Below are 21873 nucleotides of genomic sequence, written 5' to 3'. Positions count from 1 at the left end.
ATAAATTAAAATGAGCTACCCGTTTTCACCTACCAGACTGGCAAAGGTCAAAAAACTTGGTAACACACTGTCCCGGTGAGACAGGAGCTGGGGTGTGTTCATCCATGGATGGGTGTATAAGCTGTATTAGTCCCCCCCCCCCACGGATGGGTGTATAAGCTGTATTAGTCCCCCCCCCACTGCCCCCTCAGCGCCTCGTGTCTGACACAAGTACAGTGGTCAAGTTCACAATATCATAATTTCACATGCGCACAGCCTTTGGAGATTCCACTTTTAAGAATGTAGCCTACAACCACATTCCTCGTATGTGTGAAAGGCAGCATGCCCAAGGGCAGCCAGTGAGGGGCCTACAGTAACCAAAGACTGGAAGCAATACGCCTACCCTTCAATAAGGAAATGGTTAAATAAATCTGGAATATTCACATATCAGAATCCTGAACAGAAATTAAAACAATCTGAACACGGATCAGGAGCAGAGCATGTCTTCCAGGTTCCCCAGTCCTGCAGCGCGATTTCACCGCATACCCGCATTCACTCATTGGGTCAGTCTTTACTACAAGTCCCAGCTAGGTACCAGGCTCCGTGTCTGGATAAGAAGAGCATAACCATTCCCATGCAAGAGGATGGAGCAAGTGCCTACCAGCAGAGACGGGAGGCATGGGATCCCACAAAGAAAGGAGACCACAGCTCAGGGGCAGAGAGGGGGTGAAAGAAAGTCGAATGAGAGACTGGGTGTCAGGCTAAGAAGCTGCGATTCTGTCCTGCTGAAGGAAGTCAAGCAAGATATTGACAAGACGCTAGGCCAAGCACACATTTGCGGTAAAAACAAAGGAGTGGTCCAGGTTGAGAAGTTCATGATCTGGAGAGCATCTCTGACTCCATGACAGGTGTCTTAAGGCATCGCACACCTTCACCAACACCTGGAGATGTGCTGAGACTCAGAGAACCATGAGGACAACCTGAAGTCCTCTTGAACCAAGTCACCTTACGGATGGATGCAAAGGAGATGCTTAGACGCCTTCCTCCTTTGGAGAACCATTTACAAGCAGTCGTCCCAAGCAGTCGGACATGGTCCCTTGACCACATTCCTCCACCAGCTCTTGGCGCAACATTTAAGAATGGGATCAAAGCAGCAACCGATTCAACTCCCTTTCTTCAATCCTCCTCCCTGCCTTCCGTGCATTTAATGGCTGAGGCTTCCGAGCACTTCGCCTGATGCCCAGACACAGCCCGCACAGCTCTTACTGAATGGGTCTCATATTTTCAGATAAATTAAAATCCATGCCAAGGAGTGATTCAGTCGCAAATCAAGGCCACCTGTTCCAATTAGTGAGATTAAAATACTACTCCACTCACTGACGATCCGAAGTCGGGTTCCAAGCCTTCTGGATTATCACAACATCTTTACAAAGACAGAAAAAAAAGGGGGGGGACTTTTAGTCCCAACACACAGTTGCACACACAGGAGTAAATATACGGAGGTGTTGAAGCATAGCGTTTGCGAAGGGCGGACTTTCTCTCTGGGCAAGTCCTTACCCTGTGAGAGGCCGCAGCTCAAGGCATTCGATTCCCTTACCTTCAACAAGCCTGCAGATACAGCCTGATTCGATTCAACGTTACTTCAGAAAAACACACAGAGCTTAAGTTTCTTCTCCACCCACTTTCTGTCCCTGCCTGAAATTCCCAAAGCATCTGCATCTTCTGGACGGTGCACTTGTTAGCCTCAGGCCTGCCTTCGCCTCTCGCGTCATTAGAAGACTAGAAACATGGCCCAACCCAGGCACAACTCCCAGTGTCCCAGCCTCTCCCAAGTATCCCTATCCCGACAAGCCTGCCTCTAACTCACCAGGCAGTGCATTTGTTCATCCCCAAACATTCAATTCTGAAATGTTTCACAATCCACCAGGAGAAGAAAAAAAGAAGTCTAAGCGCCTCTAGGCCAGTGGGTCTAAAAGAAGCGTCTCATGAAGGAAGAGACGTGATACCTTGAGACCAGGGGTCTCCACCCAAATGATTCCAAATCATTTCAGGTGGTCAGAAACGAAGCAGGAAACACACAGTCACAGCCAGCAAGTCTCGTCTCCTGGAAACAATCCGCAATCCACCAGCTGATTCAGCCCAGGAGAAAGGCTCTGGTGGCTCCCAGCGCTCCAAAGAAGCTCCCGCCCTTGCTGAGCTCCTTTTTACTCTGGTGCTGCAGGCCTCAGCGGCCCAGCAAAGTTCAGGAGCATGGCTACCTTAAACATAAATGCGGGTTTTGAGGAGTGAACGGATTTGGAAAAACTAAGTAAATCAAGGCGCAGGGGTCACAAGCACTGCGTGGAGGCCTGGGTGGGAGTGCATTCCGGGGACTCTGCCGCAGAGGACACAGGCCTGGACGGGTATCCCACCCCACTTCTCACGGTCCTTCACTCAGCCGGCAGGTGGAGGAGCTGGCATTGCAGCTGGACTCCAGAGTCCAGACTCTGAACCCTTCGTTACAGCCCTCAAACCCAGAAGCACACGAAGAGAGGGATGCTGGGGATAAAGAGGAGACGGTGGTTGAGAAAATTTCAGAAGTAAACTGTGGGATGTGGTGGGTAAGGGGGCGGACTGAGGGGGCTTCCCGGCAGCGGGTTTGGGGATTGGCTGCATGGGGAAAGTATGCCCCAGGAACTGGGGGCGGGGGCAGGTGGGTGGGCGGTGGTGGGGAGAGAATTAGGCTTTTTTTTTAGGGCCACACCTGAGGCCTATGGAGGTTCCCAGACTAGGGGCTGAATCAGAGCTGCAGCCGCCGGCCTGCGCCACAGCCACAGCAACGCCAGATCGAGCCCCATCTGCGACCTACACCACAGCTCACCGCAACGCTGGATCCTTAACCCAATGAGCGAGGCCAGGGATCAAACCCACGTCCTCATGGATACTAGTCAGTTTCGCTTCCGCTGCGCCACAACGGAGAATTAAGCTTGATACACAGCCTTTGAGGCGCCTGGGGAACATGTGGGCGGAAAGGTCTTGCACACCTGGGGTAGGCTCTCAAGTCAGCGTGCAAGGCAGGAACCACACACTTTCACCCGGGGAGGCCCGTCCCTGGGGGTGGGCACGGCACAGGCCGTCCCTGGAAAGACCCCTGAACCCCATCCCTGCCTTCCCCCAGGCTTGCAGCATGGGAATGTTTCTCTGGCCAAGAACAAGAACATGTCTTTGGGGTGTGTTTAGAGGCTGCGTTGTGGGGAAGCTAATATACACTAAAGACACTTAGTGCTGGAAGAAGCTCTCAAGAGAGATTCACAGGAACAGAGGGCTGCAGAGGTAATGCAAGACTGGGTTGAGTTCTAAGTTAAATACAAAGAGGATATATTTATTCTATGACTTACATATGTTGCTCCCCAACGTCCTATCCCAACAGGGAGAAGGCACCTCTCAAAACTTCCTCTTGAAAAAAATGACACTGAAAGCAACCCCAGAAGAGATAATGTTTTAGAAGTGGCAGAAGATCCAGTGCAGCTAAGTAGTTTGATATAGGAATTGTCACCCATTCTTCACCCTAACCCTGCTCAAAACTTGAAAATGAATTCAGAAGGAAAATGGTTTAAACACTAAACCATTCGAATTCAGTATTTTCACCTAAAAAGTTCACAAAAGTTTAAATCTGTTCATCAATCAATTCTCAATTGAAAATAATTTAAAATTCTCATCTTACCTAGTTCAATTTTGAGATATTTAGCACATGTAACTTAGCTTCACTTGGTCTTAAAAAAATATTAGAAGCTGTTTTCTTTTAAGGAATTCTTCCTCTCTCTCTGGCCACACCCATAGCATATGAAAAATTCCTGGGCCAGGGAATCACATCTCAGCTGTAATCTATGCCACAGCTGTGGCAACACCAGGTCCTTAACCTGCTATGCCACAGCAGGAACTCCTAAGGAATTCTCTTTTAAGACAGAAGCTAGTGTGGAATTAACGTTGTGGTTTAGTGGTTAATGAACCCAACTAGTATCCACAAGGATGTGGGTTTGATCCCTGGCCTCCGCTCAGTGGGCTAAGGATCTGGTGTTGCCGTGAGCTGTGATGTAGGTCACAGACACGGCTCGGACCCCGCATTGGGTGGCTCTGGCATAGGCCGGCAGCTACAGCTCCGACTGGACCCCTAGCCTGGGAACCTTCATATGCCATGTGTGCGAACCTAAAAAGACAAAAAAAAAAAAAAAAAAAAAGACAGAAGCTGGTGGAGTTCCTGCTGAGGTGCAACAGATTAAGGATCCAGTGTTGCCTCTGCAGCAGCTCAGGTTTGATCCCCAGCCCAGCACAGAGGGTTCAGGACCTAGCGTTGCCACAGCCATTGATGGCATAGGTTGCAGGCCTGGGAACTTCCACATGCTGCTGGTGCAGTGCTCCTCCCCCCAAAAAAGACAGAAGCTGGCATAATGGTTAGTACTATTCATGACATAATTTCACTCGTTCCAGTCTGGCTGGCTGTCACTCCTCTACATCTGCAAGGGGAAGAGTCTGGAGTTCATGTCTGAATTCTCCTCCAAGTTGAACGTGGTGAAACCTTGAGTCTAACATTTCAACCCTCTGTCTTAAGTGTGAGATGCACATGCCTTCAGCCCAGTGAAGCTAAAGTCCTACAGGGAGATCAGTGAGGCCAGTCTGTGTCACAAGTGTCACAAGGAGGAACTGCTCTCATTATGTCCTTCAACTGCTCATCCTCCAGAGACCAAATACCAGGCTAGAAAATGATTCTTTAAGAACGGCTTTATTTATTTATTTATTTATTTATTTTGGTCTTTTTAGGGCCTTACCAGTGGCATATGGAGGTTTCCAGGCTAGGGGTCCAATTGGAGCTATAGCCCGCAGCCTACACCACAGCCTCAACAACTTGGGATCCGAGCCGTGTCTGTAACCTACACCCAGCTCACAGCAATGCTGGATCCTCAACCCACAGAGCAAGGCCAGGGATTGAACGCGCAACCTCATGGCTCCTAGTCGGATTCGCTTCGGCTGCATCACAATGGGAACTCTATGAATGTCTTTAAATCATGAGTTTATTTAACAGCCTTGAAGACTTCCCTGCACTACAGGCAAAATTCTCACCTCCTAAGCACTATAAAAAGCTAAAAAAAAATTCTTAAGTGATGGCTCTAAATCATTCATTCATCAAAAACCTAATGGGTACATGGGACCACAAGCAGAGGACTGGCAAAGGGCTGCATCCTAAGAATCCCCATCACACAGCTCAGAGGGCACACTCATCCTCAAGTGCCCAACAGGTGTGGTATGACTGACCTACTCACCAGCACTCAGCTCAGAGGCAGAAGACTGAGAAGCAGTAAAAATGCAAGTTCTGGAATTAGACAGCGGCTCATCAAACCCCAGCTCCACCACATATAATAAGAGCCACAGCACCTAGGGCAAATTACTGAACCCATCTGGGCCTCAACTCCCCCATCTGTAAAATGGAACTATAAACAGGCTATCATTCGGTTTAAGGAGATGGTGCATTCACAGAGCCTAATACCGTGCCTGGTGTACAGGGAGGAACTGATACATGCTGGCTGTAATCGAGGTTGCTGCATTCCTCTTCTCATGTACACCCCTCTGCCTTCTTACTGAGGAACAGTCAACAGACACCCTACATTTTCCTTCGGGGCACCCCCTCCCCCGAGTCAGCGGAAGCAGCTGGAGTATGCACAGATCATATATCCCGATGTTCCTTCCCGGAGGAATGTAAAGTCCTCATTCTGATTCACAGCACAGTGATTCATGGTTCTCTTCTCTCTCACCAGCCCCCTCCACTGAAAACATGAAAACACAATTAAGAAAGAGCAGGGCTGAAAGCTGCAGCCTCCCCTACATCAAGATCTGGGCAATATCCCCCAAAAGGACGAGGCTGATTCCTGACCTTAGCAGCAGCCCTGGAAATTCAGGCAGCGGGTCTGAAGCAAACATACCCAGCAATCCAACTTGGGAGCAGCTGTCTTGGGGTTCCACAGCGGATGTGACAAGCGGGCGTGCTGGTGGAGGCTGGCAATTTGTTCTCCTCTGAAGGGAGAACCAGTGAGCCTGCAGCAAAGCATCGCTCAAAAAACACAACCTCATCAATCCATCCACGCTACGCTTAAGGAAATTCAGGTTCGAAGACACTTACCATTATTCACCATGCCTTTAATTAACTCTAAAATAAAACAAATCACCGGTTAAACGTATGCTCGCAAACCACACACTCAGTTTACCACGTCACCAGGTCACTGTCACCTACGACAGAAGGCTCCTGCCCAGGAAGTAAGCATCTCATCACCTGCTTCCATCACCGCCCAACCACTTCCACGGTGAGGAGGCTCCGACAGCCTCTTTTCCGCTGCCTCTGGCCACTACTCATCATGCAACTCTGGACCCATTTCCAAACCTCCCAATGCTTACAGATGTACTACAGGGGGCAATCGGGCCCCACACAGGTCTTGCTTCAGACACTACAGACTTCTGCACTTAGTATCACCGTTTTTTGTAAAAGAGAAGGGAATTTCCTGGGCCACAAGTATCAATGAGATGCCCTGAACGGATATTAAGTTTCCAGAGAAGCCAGATTATCTGTTTGTCTCTCACCAGCCCCACCCCTGAAAACACAAAAACATAATTAAGAATCGACAGGGCTGAAAGCTGTAGCCTCTCTCACCTCAAGATCTGGGCACTATCCTCCCAGAAGGATGAGATCTGATTTCTGACCTTAGGAGCACAGCCTTGGAAATTCAGGCAGCGGGTCTGACACAAGCACAGCCCACGATCCAACTTGGTAGCCGCTGTCCTGGTGTTTTGCAGTGGATGGGACACCGCCAGCACAAGGACAGTGCTCGACGTGTGTTTGCTGAATGAATGACATGTCTTGCTCTCAAAGCGCAGGTGTCGATAGTTTATAAACACGTAAACAATCACTGTGATGAGGAACACGTGAGAAAGGGAGGCACCAAATGCTAAGAATGCCAGAAAAGTTTCCATATTATTCACAAATTAGCAATCTGTGCATTTTCAAGCTTATGAATACACCTTCCATAGTAATAACATAAGACTGGCTGCCACCTCTTGAGTTCTTACTGTGTACCTGATATTTTACAGACATTATTCATCTAGTCCTCATGACACCTCTGTGATTGAAAGAGGAAACTAAGACTTAGGATGATGACAAGGTCTCAGTCACATCTACTAAGCAGCACCAGTACCTGACCTGTCTTCTGCGGGCGAGCCCAACGAAAGGGGTTCTGCAGACAGACAGTCTGGTCCCTGCAGGCAGGACGGACAGAAGTTGATGAAATCACAGAGCAGTGAGGAAGCTAATGCACGGAGATCTCTTCCTGAGCTCTCCAGCTGCTAAGCTAAGGAGGGGTGACTAGGGAACATGGGAGGAAGGAACGAATCCCAGAAAAATATCAAAGCTCTAAAGGCAAAGCTGATAGACTAGAGGCAGGGAGGGTAGGCACTCAGGACAACTAGCAGCTCCTATGAGAACAAGAAAAAACACTATTCACCTTACACATGGAGAAAAACAGCAATTAATTACTAGGGTGCCTACAACCACTGTTTTTACAAATTCTCTTACTGAAAACTCCCAACCAGTCCTCAAAGTAGGGACTATTATCACCTTTTATAGATGGGGCCTGGAGGCTCAGAAAGGTCAGACCTTGCCCCTCCCCACCCTGAAAAGTGCGTGTAAAAAGCCAGAATGTGATAGAAGAGCCGGTGGGGCTCGCCACTGTTACCCAAGTGGCTGAAGATGGTATCTTAGACTATTTAAAATTAGGACCAACAAAAAATGGATTCAGACATAACTGATTAATAAAAATCAGTTCCTGTATAGAAAGCAAACTGCCTATATTCTTAAAAAGAGAATAGGCTTTAACTATCTAGGGCATGAAAAAGAAAGTAGGATTCTATTTATATATATGCTCTTTCTTTTAAAGTAAAGGATATTATGTACACTGAGTTTTAACATGTACCATTTCTGAGTTTTACCCACATGAAGTTTAAAAATGTGAATGATTCTGACTTGTCAGCCTAGAGACAATCACAGGATTCATCATTAGTTATGTTACATTTTCACCAGAGTTGGGGGGGGGGAATTTAGGTTAATCCACCTGGCTATAAAAATAGACTTGTGTACTTAAAATAGTACACTGTCTCATCATGATTCCACTCTCAAAGGCTTCAACAAGCTCGGCAAGAGATGCGTATTTTCCCTGTTATCTCAACAGGACATCAATTTTGAACTCAAAAGATACCCATTCAGGGTAACCAAGAACTTGAGCTCACAGAGCCTTAGTCCCTACCCGGGAAGAAACTGTATCCCTCAAAGGTTCATCGACTCTTCACATGCACTTCCAGTTCTCATTGCAGTGTTTTTAGGGAGCTAATGAGTCCACCAAAAGGTTCTTTTAACATCTTGACCCAGATGGTTTATTGCCAAGGAGAAAGTGACATCAAGAAATCAACCCGTAGGGCCCCCTGACGGACTCCCTCGACATCCTCCGCTTTCTGAGCGTACAGAAAAATACGGCTTTACAGCGACGTCTGAGCGAGTTCCACACTCAGGAGCTACAATATCCACCAGGAGACTTTCTTCACAGGAACACTGCTGCTAAAGCCTTCCCTTCGTTACAGCAGCCTTAAGACAGATTCAAAATTGTATCAGCTCCACTGGGAGAAAAGCTCTTACGAGTTTTCAGAATTTCCATTAATTCTCTCTATTCGCCCCTGCCTCAGCAACAGAAGCCCTAAAAGCCAACAGTCAAGAAGTGTCAACAGGGAGCTGCCGTTGTGGCTCGGCGGTTTTAGCACCCGACTAGTGTCCATGAGGATATGGATTCCACCCCTGGCCTCCATCAGTGGGTTAAGGATGGGTGTGGCGGAGAGCTGGGGTGTAGGCTGCGGATGTGGTTCAGATGCCACGCTGCCATGGCATACGCTAGCAGCTGCTGCTCCGACTCAATCCCTAGCCTGGGAATTTCCATATGCCGCAGGTACAGCCCTACAAAGCCAAAAAAAGAAAATTCAAACAGGTATCTCAGCATGATCACGAGTGTAGAACTTGAGATCACTGTCCACTGACGTTCCAGTCTTTCTCCATCTGACTTCTTCTAGTCCTCAAGAGATTTCATTTCTCCAATAAGTTAATTTATTTTTTTTTTGTCTTTTTTTTTTTTGTTGTTGTTGTTGTTGTTGCTATTTCTTGGGCCGCTTCCGCGGCATATGGAGGTTCCCAGGCTAGGGGTCGAATCGGAGCTGTAGCCACCGGCCTACGCCAGAGCCACAGCAACACAGGATCCGAGCCGCGTCTGCAACCTACACCACAGCTCACGGCAACGCCGGATCCTTAACCCACTGAGCAAGGGCAGGGACCGAACCCGCAACCTCATGGTTCCTAGTCGGATTCGTTAACCACTGCGCCACGACGGGAACTCCTCCAATAAGTTAATTTAGAATAATCAGTACATATAATGTTTAACTCAATTTTAACGGATGGTCTATATAAACAACAGGTATCTCCATGCTAACAAAACAAAGGTCTCAGCATAACACTGTCAATAGAAATTGAAACAAAACAAGAAACCCCCTTCACATAAGGTTCTGGTACTTTAACAGGAAAGACGGCTGTGGAGATGGAACAGCGGCATATGCAGCAGACATAAAGTCTGCAGCTAACTTTACACATTTGCTTTGCCACTTTCCATCTCCGCAGTTAAGGCAAAAAAGAGTGAGGTTTGGAAAGTTCCGTGAGTTCTGCCAAATTGCTTAAATAGGCTCACAATGAACCATCCATCCCTCAAAGAGTCATAATCCTGTTGTTTACGTGAAGATTATCACAGTTGTGAGAAGGGAAACCGAGCTTCCATACTTTTCTCAAACCTGAAATTTCTTCGACAACTACAGCCTAAGCTCACCTCCAAATTGCAAATGCATTAGAAAAAGATCCCCACCCTTTTTCTGCAGTTAACACTGTTTATCAGCAGTCATCCACCCTCACAAAAAAAATGTCTTAGCTGTATAGGTAACCACGGATTCTTTCATCAATATTTTCTGCCAAATGGAGTTTCCAGTTCTTTTCATCATAAACTGTTGTGGAACTTTGGAAGAAAAGCAGGGAGAGGAAAAAAAAAAAAAAAGACAATTCCTTTGCGAGGAGGGGAGAGCGGAGTGGATGCAGAAGCTAAGTATTATTTCACTAAATATACTTAATCTGAAAAAAACTTAAATCATTCTGTTAAATTGAGTAACATATGCGAGCACGACCCCCTACCTCCGGGAACGTTCTACGTGGAGGCTGGCACTCAAACGGCGAGATCTGACAAGTGAGCAAGGGAGCAAAGAACATCTCCCGGTACCCTCTGCCCGAATGCCAAGGTGGAGGGGGTGCTGTTCTAAATGGCACTTCGATCAGCCGGGGGCGGGGCGGAGGGGGGGACGAAGTATCGAGCCTCGACGCTTAAACACCCGGAGAGCAAAGGCATCCCCGGCGTGGGGGCTTCCTCTGCCCGGAGGGACCAGCGCTCAGGCTGAGGCCCTCCTCTCTGCTCAAACTAGGGCTCGTCTCCGCAGCAGACTCTGAAAAGCTATTTTCGCCCACAGCCGAAATCAGTAACAGCAAATTACACTGCAAACAATGGAGAGGGCGCCTGCTCCGCACGCCCAGAAACTCTGAAGAGGCAGCGCGCAGACTGACTTTTCGCTGGGGCAGAGCCGGGAGGAGCGGCCGCGGGGAACCGGGCAGCGGGTCCGCCGCCTCGCCGCCTCCCGGCAGTGCACAGCCCTCGCGCTCCAGCCGCCAGCGCCGAGCCCGAAACCTCGAGGGCCACGAGACGGGCCGGCTGCACCGCGGCTCAGGAAGGGGAGGGAAGCCGCCCCCTGCGGACACGGTGCCGCGGGTGGCGGGATCCCCTGGCGTCCGGCACCGTGCGGCGGGCGCTCCCTGGCGGAGGGGGCGGCGGAGCTCCGGACGTCGGGGAGACCCGGGCGCGCGGGGACCCAGGGCGGCGGGCCGGGCTCTGAGCTGCCCCCGTCCGGGAGAGGGGCCTGGGGTCTCGGAACCGCGGGCCGGGCTCCCACGCCTCCCTTCCCAGCCCCGCCAGAGCGAGGGAGCCCAGCCCCGGGGTCGCTGGGAAGGGACAGCAGGAGCGAGGCGGCGAAACGCGCGGGGCGAGGTCGTCCTCGCCCCTCGGCCGGGCGCCCCCAGGGCCACCCCCGCCCCGCGCCTCTCACCCGGCTCTTGAAGCGGTGGTGCCTGCCGGGGTCGGAGTAGGTCCGGTCCACAGTGAGGGCCGTGTCGCTCCCCGGCATCTCGGCGCTCGGGCTGCTAACTTTCCCGGGGCCCCGGGCCGCCGCGCCGCGAGAGGCCGGCCGCGCTCCGGCTCGCCCTGGGGAGCCGAGGCCAGGGGGCGGCGCGGGCTGCCGCCGCCGCTGCTGCCAACACCCGCGCGGCCGCCCTGCGCCGCCGCCGCCGCCGCCGCGCGGTGGGGAGAAGGCGGGGCCGGAGCGCGAGACTCCTCCCCCTTCCCCTCCCCGCGCGCCCCGCCCGCCCGCCCGAGACCCTCTCCAGGTGCCGCAGCTCCGCCCCGTTCCGACGCTGAAACTGGATCCCACCCCCTCCCACACTGCCCTCTTCCTCCTCAAGGGACCAGCGACATCTCCACTCTTTGTTGACTTCTTTGTATGTTTATGATACAAGATGGATTTTTGGCAAGAACTGGAGGCTTGCCTTCCATGCTACGCTTTTATTCAACGTACACTTATGAGACATCGACGCCGTGCCATGCCCCGGGGTAGGGCACAGAGTTGTTTTGGGTTTGTTTGTTTGTTTAAGTTCCTGTTTTTTCTTCTGATTTCACTGAGCAATGTGATAACGTATTTTAATTTTTCATTTCTGGCTCACCTTTATGTTGGAAGCTACTCGAAAGTCGGGACATATCTTTTCATTTTAGTATTTCCTATTTCCAGTGAACAGTCCCTGCCCACAGAGAAATCTGGAGTCAGAACACCTGGTCCGGTTATATAGGGTGTACCAGTGGGAGACTGAGTTGAAATATGGAAAGTGCAGCTGCTCGGGAGAGGAGTTAGAGGGTGATGTGACCAGCCTAGAAGGAAAGCGGGATGTGCTCCTCCCCCCCAAAGGGCTGGAGGGGGAGGGATGTGTAGGCAGAAGAAAAATACTGAGCATGAAAACAAAGGTACATTTGGAAAACCTCAAGTCGTCTGTTGAGGGGGTCTCTTCAGGAACAGAAAGACATGATGAAAAAAGTAGTTGGAGGACTTCCCGTCGTGGCACAGCGGAAACGAATCCTACTAGGAACCATGAGGTTGCAGGTTCGATCCCTGGCCTCAGTGAGTTAAGGATCCGGCGTTGCCATGAGCTGTGATGTAGGTCGCAGATGCGACTCGGATCTGGCATTGCTGTGGCTGTGGTGTAGGCCAGCAGCTCTGATTAGACCCCTAGCCTGGGAACCTGGAGACTGTGATGCAGAGCTCTGCTTTCAAGGCAGGGAAGTTCAGCCCTATTCTTGAGTATTGGGCAGGTGCTGGCGGTTTCTGAATGGAGACAATATCAGGATGGAAATTTAAGGAGGGATATCTGAATAGCTGTGTGAAGCACCGATTAAAGAGTCGAAGGGACACTGGTTAGACGGCCATGGCAAAAGTCAGAACAACCTAAATGTCCCTCAGAAGGAGACTAAGCTATGATATATGCATCCAGGGGAGTGTCAGGTAACTAATAAGAGGGCAATTCTCTATGCATAGCTCCCGAAATATCACTAACATATATGGTTAAGTAAAAAAGACAATGTGCAGATAATATATATGGTATTCCACTATTTATATAAAAATAATATATGCATATACTTAAATATGCAGGCATACTTCCGGGAGGATTAGCAAGAAACCAGGGAAAGAGCCAAGAAACTGATGGTAGGAGAGGGGAACTAGGTAGCTACAAGCAAGGGTCGGATTTATTTCTCAGTGTATATGCTATTTATTTATTTATTTTTGTCTGTTTAGGGCCGCACCCACAGCATACGGAGGTTCTCAGGCTAGGGGTCAGAATCGGAGCTGCAGCCACTGGCCTATTCCACAGCCACAGCAACACCAGATCCTTAACCCACTGATCAAGGCAAGGGATCGAACCTGCATCTTCATGGATACTAGTCAGATTCATTTCCCCTGAGCCACAGTGGGGAATGCCTATATATGCTTTTCAAATGTAAATGTGAATTGCGTGCATATATTAACTGCTCAAAAAGTAAAATAAAAAAATATGTATTTAAGGACTTCCTGTGGTGGCGCAGTGGTTAACGAATCCGACTAGGAACCAAGAGGTTGTAGGTTCGATCCCTGGTCTTGTGGGTCGCAGACTCGGCTCGGAACCTGCACTGCTGTGGCTGTAGCGTAGGCTGGCAGCTGCAGCTCCAATTAGACCCCTAGCCTGGCAACCTCCATAAGCTGCGGGAGAGGCCCCAGAAAAGGCAAAAAAAAGACCAAAAAAAAAAAAAGAAAAAAGTATTTTTAAAGAGGGTAAACTTATTAAAACTAACTTATGAAGAAACAGCAAGCCCTACATAGTCCTAAAACCATTCAAAAATTAAATCAGTGCTTTAAAACACCCTCCATAATGAGGTTTCGGGTTTGATCCCTGGCCTCACTCAGTGGGTTAAGGATCCCGCGTTGCTGTGGCTGTGGTGTAGGGTGGCAGCTACAGCTCCAATTAGACCCCTAGCCTGGGCACCTCCATATGCCGTGGGTGCGGCCTAGAAATGGCAAAAAAAAAAAAAAAAAGGAAACCAGTGTTAATAACTTTGAGTTTAATTCTGAGGAAGATGGGAAGATGTGGACATTTTTAAGCAGAAGAATGGAGTGACATGCTATGCCTTTTCATTTTAGGGGGAAAAAAAATTGATCCCTACCTCATACACAAAAATCAATACCAGAGCGATTAAAGATCTAAAGGAGAAAATGCAATTTTTAAAACCGCCAGAAGAAAATGGGAGAAAATCATCAAGATCTCAAGTCATAAAAAGCAATTCACAAAAAGCATAAACCATAAAGCTCGGGGCACACTGATGTTTTAAAACTTCTGCTTATGAAGAGAAACAATAAAGTAAAAAGCTAAGCCACAACAAAACTTGAGCTAAAAAAAGCAATATGGATGAATTTCACCAACAATACCTATTGAGAAACAAACCAAAAAAACCAAGCCACATAAAACTACCTGTTATGACAGTCTATTCATGGAAAGTTAAAAAATATGAAGAATAATAAAGGACATTTTTTAAGAGAACAGAGATAAATAGTTAAACTATTAAGAAAAGCAAGGATATAATATACACACCTTTTAGGACAGTCTTTATCTCTGGTGGGAAGATAAAGAAGGACTTAATAGAAGAGGGATACAAAATTATAAATAATGCCATATTTAATGAATGACTATTGGTACACTGGCTATATGTTCATTCCGACACACGTACACAATATTCCATAATCATTTAAAATTTTAGAAACAAAGACTCAAAGGACAAATGCAATGACGGCATCCTTAACCCAACCCGGGACTTAAGGCATCAGTGCAGTTATCTGTTCAAATACATCGATGTAATAGCACTTTCACAAGTACAAATCTTAATATAAAGGCAAGACAGTCTGTCATTATGAAGTCTTTGTGTCAATTTAATCTTATAAAGATCCATTCCGAAATCTGAGAGTCTATCTCTGGGTTTTCCCCCTTCTATTTTTTTCCGGGTACTTAGGAATAAAGAAAGTATGTTGCTCGAGTGTGTGTGTGTGTGTGTGTGTGTGTGTGTGTGTAAATGTCTGTAACTTTAGAGAGGCCAGACCAACTAAGGCCTCTGACAAACCACCTGTGGGCTTCGGTTGGTGTGACAACAGGCACCTACTTTCCATTTCTGCTACCGTCTGGAAGAACTTGATCTTGGAAATGCTTGAAAAGGATGAATTCAAACGTTATTAGGCTCCCTTCAATTTCGATTAACAAAGGATGTTCTTTTTTAGATCATAAGCTAGTTGCCCAGAAGCTGCTCTACTGGGCATGCTTACAAAATAATGTTTAAAAAGCCCAAATTAAATAGCACAAGAGCGAGCTCCCCAGAAAAGAAAGAAAACAAGCCATGCTGGTCACCATTTGGCTCCCCTATTTGAAATTAGGACCCACAAGGAAAAGAGACCACGTGACTTCTTCCAGAGGCCATGCCTCGGGTTTTGCCAGTCCCAGAATGAGGGGTGGGGGACACCCAAATTTCTTCTCCAACGTAAGGACCGTCTGTGCCTCTGATAATAACCTCCAAAGCCTGTCTCTGAAAGGAGTAATTTAAAAACAGATCACACTTTTGACGTAACAAATGCAGTCAGAACCGTAAGGAATACGAAGGTACAAAATCGAGGGTGTGAATTAAGAATATACGTCAAAAGCGTAAGCAGCTCAGGAAGGCAGCATATGCTACGCACCAAGGAAATGGAACAGATCATTTGGGCTGTAAGAGTTTAAAGTATGGAATGAGGAGACAAGGCTTCATAAAAACGGTAGGATTATACTTGACTCAAAGTACGCATTTGTTGTTTCTGCCTGCCCAGCATCCAGCCCCTTATTCTCAAAACAGTGCCTGGATTTTTCTTTCCCGACCTATCCTACCCTCGCTCTTAATCCAAGCGGTCTTGATGAGGCGGACCGCGCCCCGCCCCTGACTCCAGGGAGGGGGCACACCATACAGCCTTGGCCAATAGGAGTCCCGGTAACTTATGCAGAGACAGGCACATGACCCAGTCAGAGCCAATCAGAGTTGCCCCCAAGACTTTTGCTGTAACGCTAGGAAAGAGCTGTGCCCTTCCAGGGGGCATGGGGAAGCTGACAGAATGGTGGACAGCCTTGCTCTGTATGGTAGACACACAAAGACAGCCTCCTCCTGGAGGAAACCAGAGCCACGGGTAGTGGAAGACTCCTTGCTGAATTCCAAGAGGACTAGATCCATCTTCTTCCACTACCTCCTGCTGTAGGACAAACCGCATACTGACTTAGAACTACCATTCATTTGCTCCTGATCCTGCTTTTTTTTTTTTTTTTTGCTTTTTTTAGGGCCGCACCTGCGGCATATGAAAGTTCCCAGACTAGGGGTTGAATCAGAGCTGTCCCGCCTATGCCACACCCATAGCAACACAGGATCCAAGCCATGTCTGTGACCTACACCAGAGCTCACGGCAATGCTGGATCTTAACCCAGTGAGCAAGGCCAGGGATCGAACCCGAATGCTCATGGATAGTAGTCAGATTTGTTTCTGCTGTGCCACAATGGGAACTCCCCGTGATCCTGCATTTTGAGCAAGCCACCAAGCAGGGTGGCTTTTCTCTGCTCCTTGTAACACTGGCTGAGGCTGGAGTACCCAAAATGGCTTCATTCACGTGTTAGCACACATAAAAATGGAGGTGGCTGGAATGCATGGGCCTGGTCGGGCCTCTGTCTCTATTTGTCTATATTTATAGTTTTTAACAAACTCTTTTTCTATTTTAAAATCTCTCTTCTTCCAAGGCTCCCCCTCTCTCTACCAGGGTAGTTGGACTTATTTATATGGTAATTGGCTTCTAAGAGATCAAAAATAAAAGCTGCCCACTATTCACAATAGCCAAGAAACAGAAACAACCTAAATGTCCAACAACCGATGAATGGAGTAAGAACATGCAGTACATACGTACATGGAATACTACTCAGCCATTAAAAAGAATGCCATTTCAGCAACATGGATGCAATGAGAGATTATCATACTAAATGAAGCAAATCAGAAAGAGAAAGACAGTCACACATGATATCACCTGTATATGGAATCTAAAATATGGCACAAATGAACCTGTCTACAAAACAGAAACAGACTCACGGACACAAAGAACAGACTCATGGTTGCCAAGGTAGTGGAAGAGGGAGAGAGATGGACTGAGAGTTGGGGGTTGGCAGATGCAAACTATTACATTTAGAATGGATAAGCAATGCAGTCCTGCTACGTAGCACTGGAGCTATATCCAATCTCCTGGGCTAGACCATGATGGAAAAGAATATAAAAAAGAATGTATGTATAACTGGGTCACTTTGCTCTACAGCAGAAATTGGCACAACAATGTAAATAAACTACACTTCAATACAAGGCATTTTTTTTTTTAATAAAATAAAAGCTGCCAAACCTCTTAAGGCCTAGCCTGGAGCTGGCAGAGTATCTTTTCTGTCACATCCTATTGGTCAAAATGAGTCAAAAGCCCATCCCATGATCAAGGGGAAGAGAAATACTATCCCCCTTTTGCCGGAAGGAGTAGTACATGCGCACGGGAAAGGGAGAAACTGCTGCTTTTCATCACGGCAGACAACACGACATCAGCTAGACCCCCTCTCCCATTACAAGGGGCGAGGCATTCCTCTTTTGGCTTAAACCAGCTGCAAAAATCCTAATACACCATTCGATGCTGGCTATGGGTAGAAAGAAGACAATGAGAGGCAGGGTTGGAAGAGAGACGAAGGCCGAGGATGGACCATCTCTACGGGGCATGACCATTTACCTCCTCAGCAAGAAAGGATGAAACACCTGCTTCGTCAGAGCTGCAGGTGACAGCAGGCACTCAAGGTTACTTACAAATGGCCATATTTTCCCAGGAACTCCCACAGATGCCTCCTCCATCTCTTAAAAGTACTTGACGTCGCGGATGTAAGACAGCTCTGGCTTGTGCAGATGCGTGCTCCAAACTCTTCCCCCCCACGCCCTCTGGGAGGAAAGGGAGAAGACCCTTCTCAAGATACGTCAACAGCATCCTATGCAGTAATAGGATCTGCAAAGCTCTAACCCATCCCAGCTTTGGATTATAGCAGCAGGGGCCCTCTGCCGTCCTCAGGGGCAGTGGGAAGAACCTATCTGTCCCCTTCTATCTTTATCACTCATTTGCTAATTTCCTGGGAACACTGGTCTTTCTACTCAATTGATGGCAGCAGCTCATCCCTGACCTGCTATCTTCTCAGACTGACTTCAGGAAGATAGACTTTTTCAGTACATTCTCCACCGGATTAAAAGTTAAGGGTGACACCATCAGACACAAAATATGTATCTACTCCCCCATTCCCCTCCTTCCTAAATTTTAGTCCAAAGACTTTCAAGCAAACAAGAAAGTCTAAGAAGACGAAACTATGGAAATAAAAGAAGTTGACTCTCAAAAAAAAAAAAAAAAAAAAAAAAAAGACAATGAGAAGGATGGCCTTTCAAGAGAAAGCAAGAACTCTGCACAGCATGAATAGAGGGAGAGTGAGCAGACAGTGCTGGTGGGGACACAGGATTTTCTCAGGCCACCAGCTAGAGAGCCCTCCTTGGTCAATCCATGCCAGATGGCCTCCTGTAGACTGTTAAAACAATTATAGTCTGTCCCTCTCATTTTAACACAAGAATTATAATATCTTATCATGTTATTTAAATATTGTATGTGATCATTTCTAGGTGCCCTCCCCCAACTAGATTGTAGGTTCCCTGGAGGAAAAGGCTACGCTTTCCAGGTAAGTGTATTTATGGCTCCTAACACAGTATCATGTTCAACACATACTTGCCGAGTGAATGGATAGAGTCAACATTTATGAAATGTCTACTTATGTTCCAAGCACCAGGGTTTTAAAAAGGAGTAAGATGTAAGCAGAAGGTAGCTTCTGCCCTCAAAGGGTTGGCATGAACAATAGATAAGGATGAAAATTTGCTGAACAATGAATGTCACCAATTTTCAGACACCGACTAGTGACTGAAGTTGGTGCAGTTGTTTATGGGGCATATTTGACTTGCACTCTGTTCTTGGTGCTGAGGACATAAAAATGAATAAGACATGGCCTAGTCTTGAAAGGCCATCCCATTTGGACAGGGAGACAGACTGTCCAAAAAAAAAAAAAAAAAAAAGATGCTACAGATGCAAAGATGTTTATACACTTGGTACCGTGGTGGCACAAAGGAAGAAAGCGGTCTCCTCGTGATGACATCTCCTTAGGGATGTCGGGCTTCATCTCGTTATAGCCGGGAGAAGGAAATAAACAGAGGAAAGTCTGATGGGAAAGATGAAAATGTAAGCCTTTTATAAAATAAAGGAAAGGATATTTCCTTTCATATTTCTTTTTGATTTACAAATATAGGAAAGTGTCCCGGGGTGGGTGGGGGGGAGTTAAAATAGTACAGAGCTTTTATTTTCTAAGGATTTAAGGACAGAGAGTGGAAAGAGAAGAACAAATCAGATTTTAAACATTTATTCAGGGAATTCCCACGGTGGCACAGCGAAAACAAATCCAATTAGTATCCATGAGGATGCGGGTTCAATCCCTGGCCTTGCTCAGTGGTAGAGGAATCCAGCGTTGCTGTAAGCTGTGGTGTAGGTCACAGACAGGGCTCTGATCCTGCGTTGCTGTGACTGTGGCATGGGCCAGCAGCTGCAGCTCCAAGTTGAGCCCTAGCTTCGGAATGTCCATATGCCACAGGTGCAGCCATAAAAAGCAAAAAAATAAAAATTTCTTCAACCAACTTGAGGTGAATGCATGCTGACATGTATATATAATTTGTTTACACTGCAGATCAGAAGATTCCAGGGCTGATGCAAAAACGAATCTCTAATTTTAACTGCTTGATTTACAGCCAACTGGAAGTGACCACTCAATGTTTATGTTTAATTTTTAAGATAGCATGTTCTATATGACTGTAAGAAAACAATCACTGCTATTTATTTAGCATTAGCAATCATCTGGCACGGAAACCCCAAACTTCCACTTGGCAAGATTTTGATAAAAACAGGAAAAGAGAAAGATTCAGACTCTGCAGGCCAGTGAACCTGCCTTCTAAGATTCTGTTTTTAGCCAACGCCACAATTTCATGCTATTGATTTCTCAAGAGCAATGACTCTTAAAGAGGATTCTACAGGGAGATTTCAAGTGTTCAGAAACTGGTTTCTAACATTTATCCTCCCTGCAGATGTGAAGCTACCTTGAGAAGTACAACGATGTATTTTATCTCATCACAATGAAGAACGTTGGCTTTGTGAATGGCCTTAGGAGGATGAAAAATAAGATAGAGATGAGGAGACATTTGCAAAACCACAAATCCAACAAATTATTTGGATTAGCATCTAGAATATATAAAGAACTTTCAAAATTCAGTAGTAAAAAAAAAAAAATCCAACTAAAAAATGGGCAAAAGACATGAACATTTCATCGGTGAGGATATACAGATGGCGAGCAACACGAGCTGTTCCATGTCATTAACCATTAGTGAAATGCACATTAAAACCTCAATGAGCTATCACTACATATCTGCCAGAACCTATCAGAATGGTTAAAATAAAAACTAGTGCTAGCACTAAATGCTGGCAAGGATATGGAGAAACTAGAGAATTCAGACATTTCTGGTGGGAATGTAAAATGGTACAGCCTCTCTAGAAAAAAGTTTGGCATTTTCCTATAAAACTATACATGCAAACCCCATATGACTCAGCAATTGCACTCTTGGGCATTTATCCCAGAAAGAAAACATATGTTCACATAAAAACCTGCATAAAAATGTTCATAGTAGTTTTATTCATAAACGTCAAAAACTGGAAACAGCCCAGATGGCTTTCACCCATCAGGTGAACAGGTAAACAAACTGTGGGGCAACCGCACTATGGAATCCGGCTCCGCAACAAAAAGGTACCCACACCTGTCATACGACACCTTGCCTGGGTATTAAGGGAACGATGCCATGTGAGAAAAGCTAATCTTCAAAGGTTATATACCATGTGATTTCATTCATGTAGCCCTCTTTTTTTTTTAAGCTTTTTTTTTTTTTTTGTCTTTTTGCCTTTTCTAGGGCCTCTCCCGCGGCATATGGAGGTTCCCAGGCTAGGGGTCAAATCGAAGCTGTAGCTGCCAGCCTACAACGTGGGATCCGAGCTGTGTCTGTGACCCACACCACAGCTCACGGCAACGCCAGATCCTCGACCCACTGAACAAGGCCAGGGATCGAACCCACAACCTCATGGTTCCTAGTTGGACTCGTTAACCACTGCGCCACAACAGGAACTCCAATGTAGCCTTCTTGAAATGACAAAATTATAGAAGTGTGGTTGCCAAGGTTTAGGAACTGGGAGAGGAGGGAGGGGGTTGCAGGAGGAGGTGATGGTTACAGGAGGGCAACACCAGGGGTCCTTCGGTGATGGAACTTTTCTGTATCTTGACTCTCATGGATAGTACTCACTTATGTAATAAGACTGCAGAGAAACACACACATACACACATATAGTCGCCCCTTGGTATCCAACAGGGTATTGGTTCCAAGACCCGCTGCAGACACCAAAATCCACAGACGCTCATGCCCGTAGTCAGCCCTCAGTATCCCCAGTTCCACATCCCAGATGCAACCAACTGCAGGTCACATACTACTGGGTGTGTTCATTGAAAAATAGCCACGGGGCGCTCCTGTTGCAGCTCAGTGGTAATGAACCTGACTAGTATCCATGAGAACGCAAGTTCAATCTCTGGCCCTGCTCAGTGGGTTAAGGATCCAGCGCTGCCTGGAGCTGTGGAGGAGGCCGTAGATGTGGCTCGGATCTGGCGTGGCTGTGACTACAGTGTAGGCGGGCAGCTGCAGCTCCGATTCAACCTCTAGGCCAGGAACTTCCATGTGCCGCGGGTGCAGCCCTAAAAAGACAGGAAAAAAAAAAAAAATCCGTCTATCAGTGGACCCATGCAGTTCAAACCCGTGTTGTGCAATCATCAACTCTATAAGCAAAACTGAAAAACCCTGAGTAGGATGACAGAGGGTGTCCATGTGACAGAGGCACGACGAGTTTTACAAGACGGTACCTTTGCGGAAACGAGGTAGA

The 21873-nt window shown here is 47.2% G+C and overlaps 1 protein-coding gene across 4 annotated transcripts in view; it reads right to left on the bottom strand.

Moving 5' to 3' along the window:
- The window catches only part of TMCC3 (transmembrane and coiled-coil domain family 3), a 272769-nt gene that overhangs the window by 64099 nt on the left and 186797 nt on the right, over window positions 1–21873 (bottom strand). Inside the window, exon 1 of one of the 4 annotated variants that reach the window (XM_021092752.1) lies at window positions 11227–11453. The exons of 2 other annotated variants lie outside the window; for them this stretch is intronic. In XM_021092752.1, the coding sequence (XP_020948411.1) occupies window positions 11227–11304 (78 nt within the window). In that variant the 5' untranslated portion in view covers window positions 11305–11453. Of the gene's footprint in view, window positions 1–1846; window positions 2143–11226; window positions 11454–21873 lie in introns of those variants that run through there. One more of the 4 variants, XM_021092753.1, reaches the window with a different exon arrangement.

The sequence above is a fragment of the Sus scrofa genome, chromosome 5, assembly GCF_000003025.6.
Source record: "Sus scrofa isolate TJ Tabasco breed Duroc chromosome 5, Sscrofa11.1, whole genome shotgun sequence".
Classification (NCBI taxonomy): Eukaryota; Metazoa; Chordata; class Mammalia; order Artiodactyla; family Suidae; genus Sus; species Sus scrofa.
This window is presented reverse-complemented; position numbering and strand designations above follow the sequence as displayed.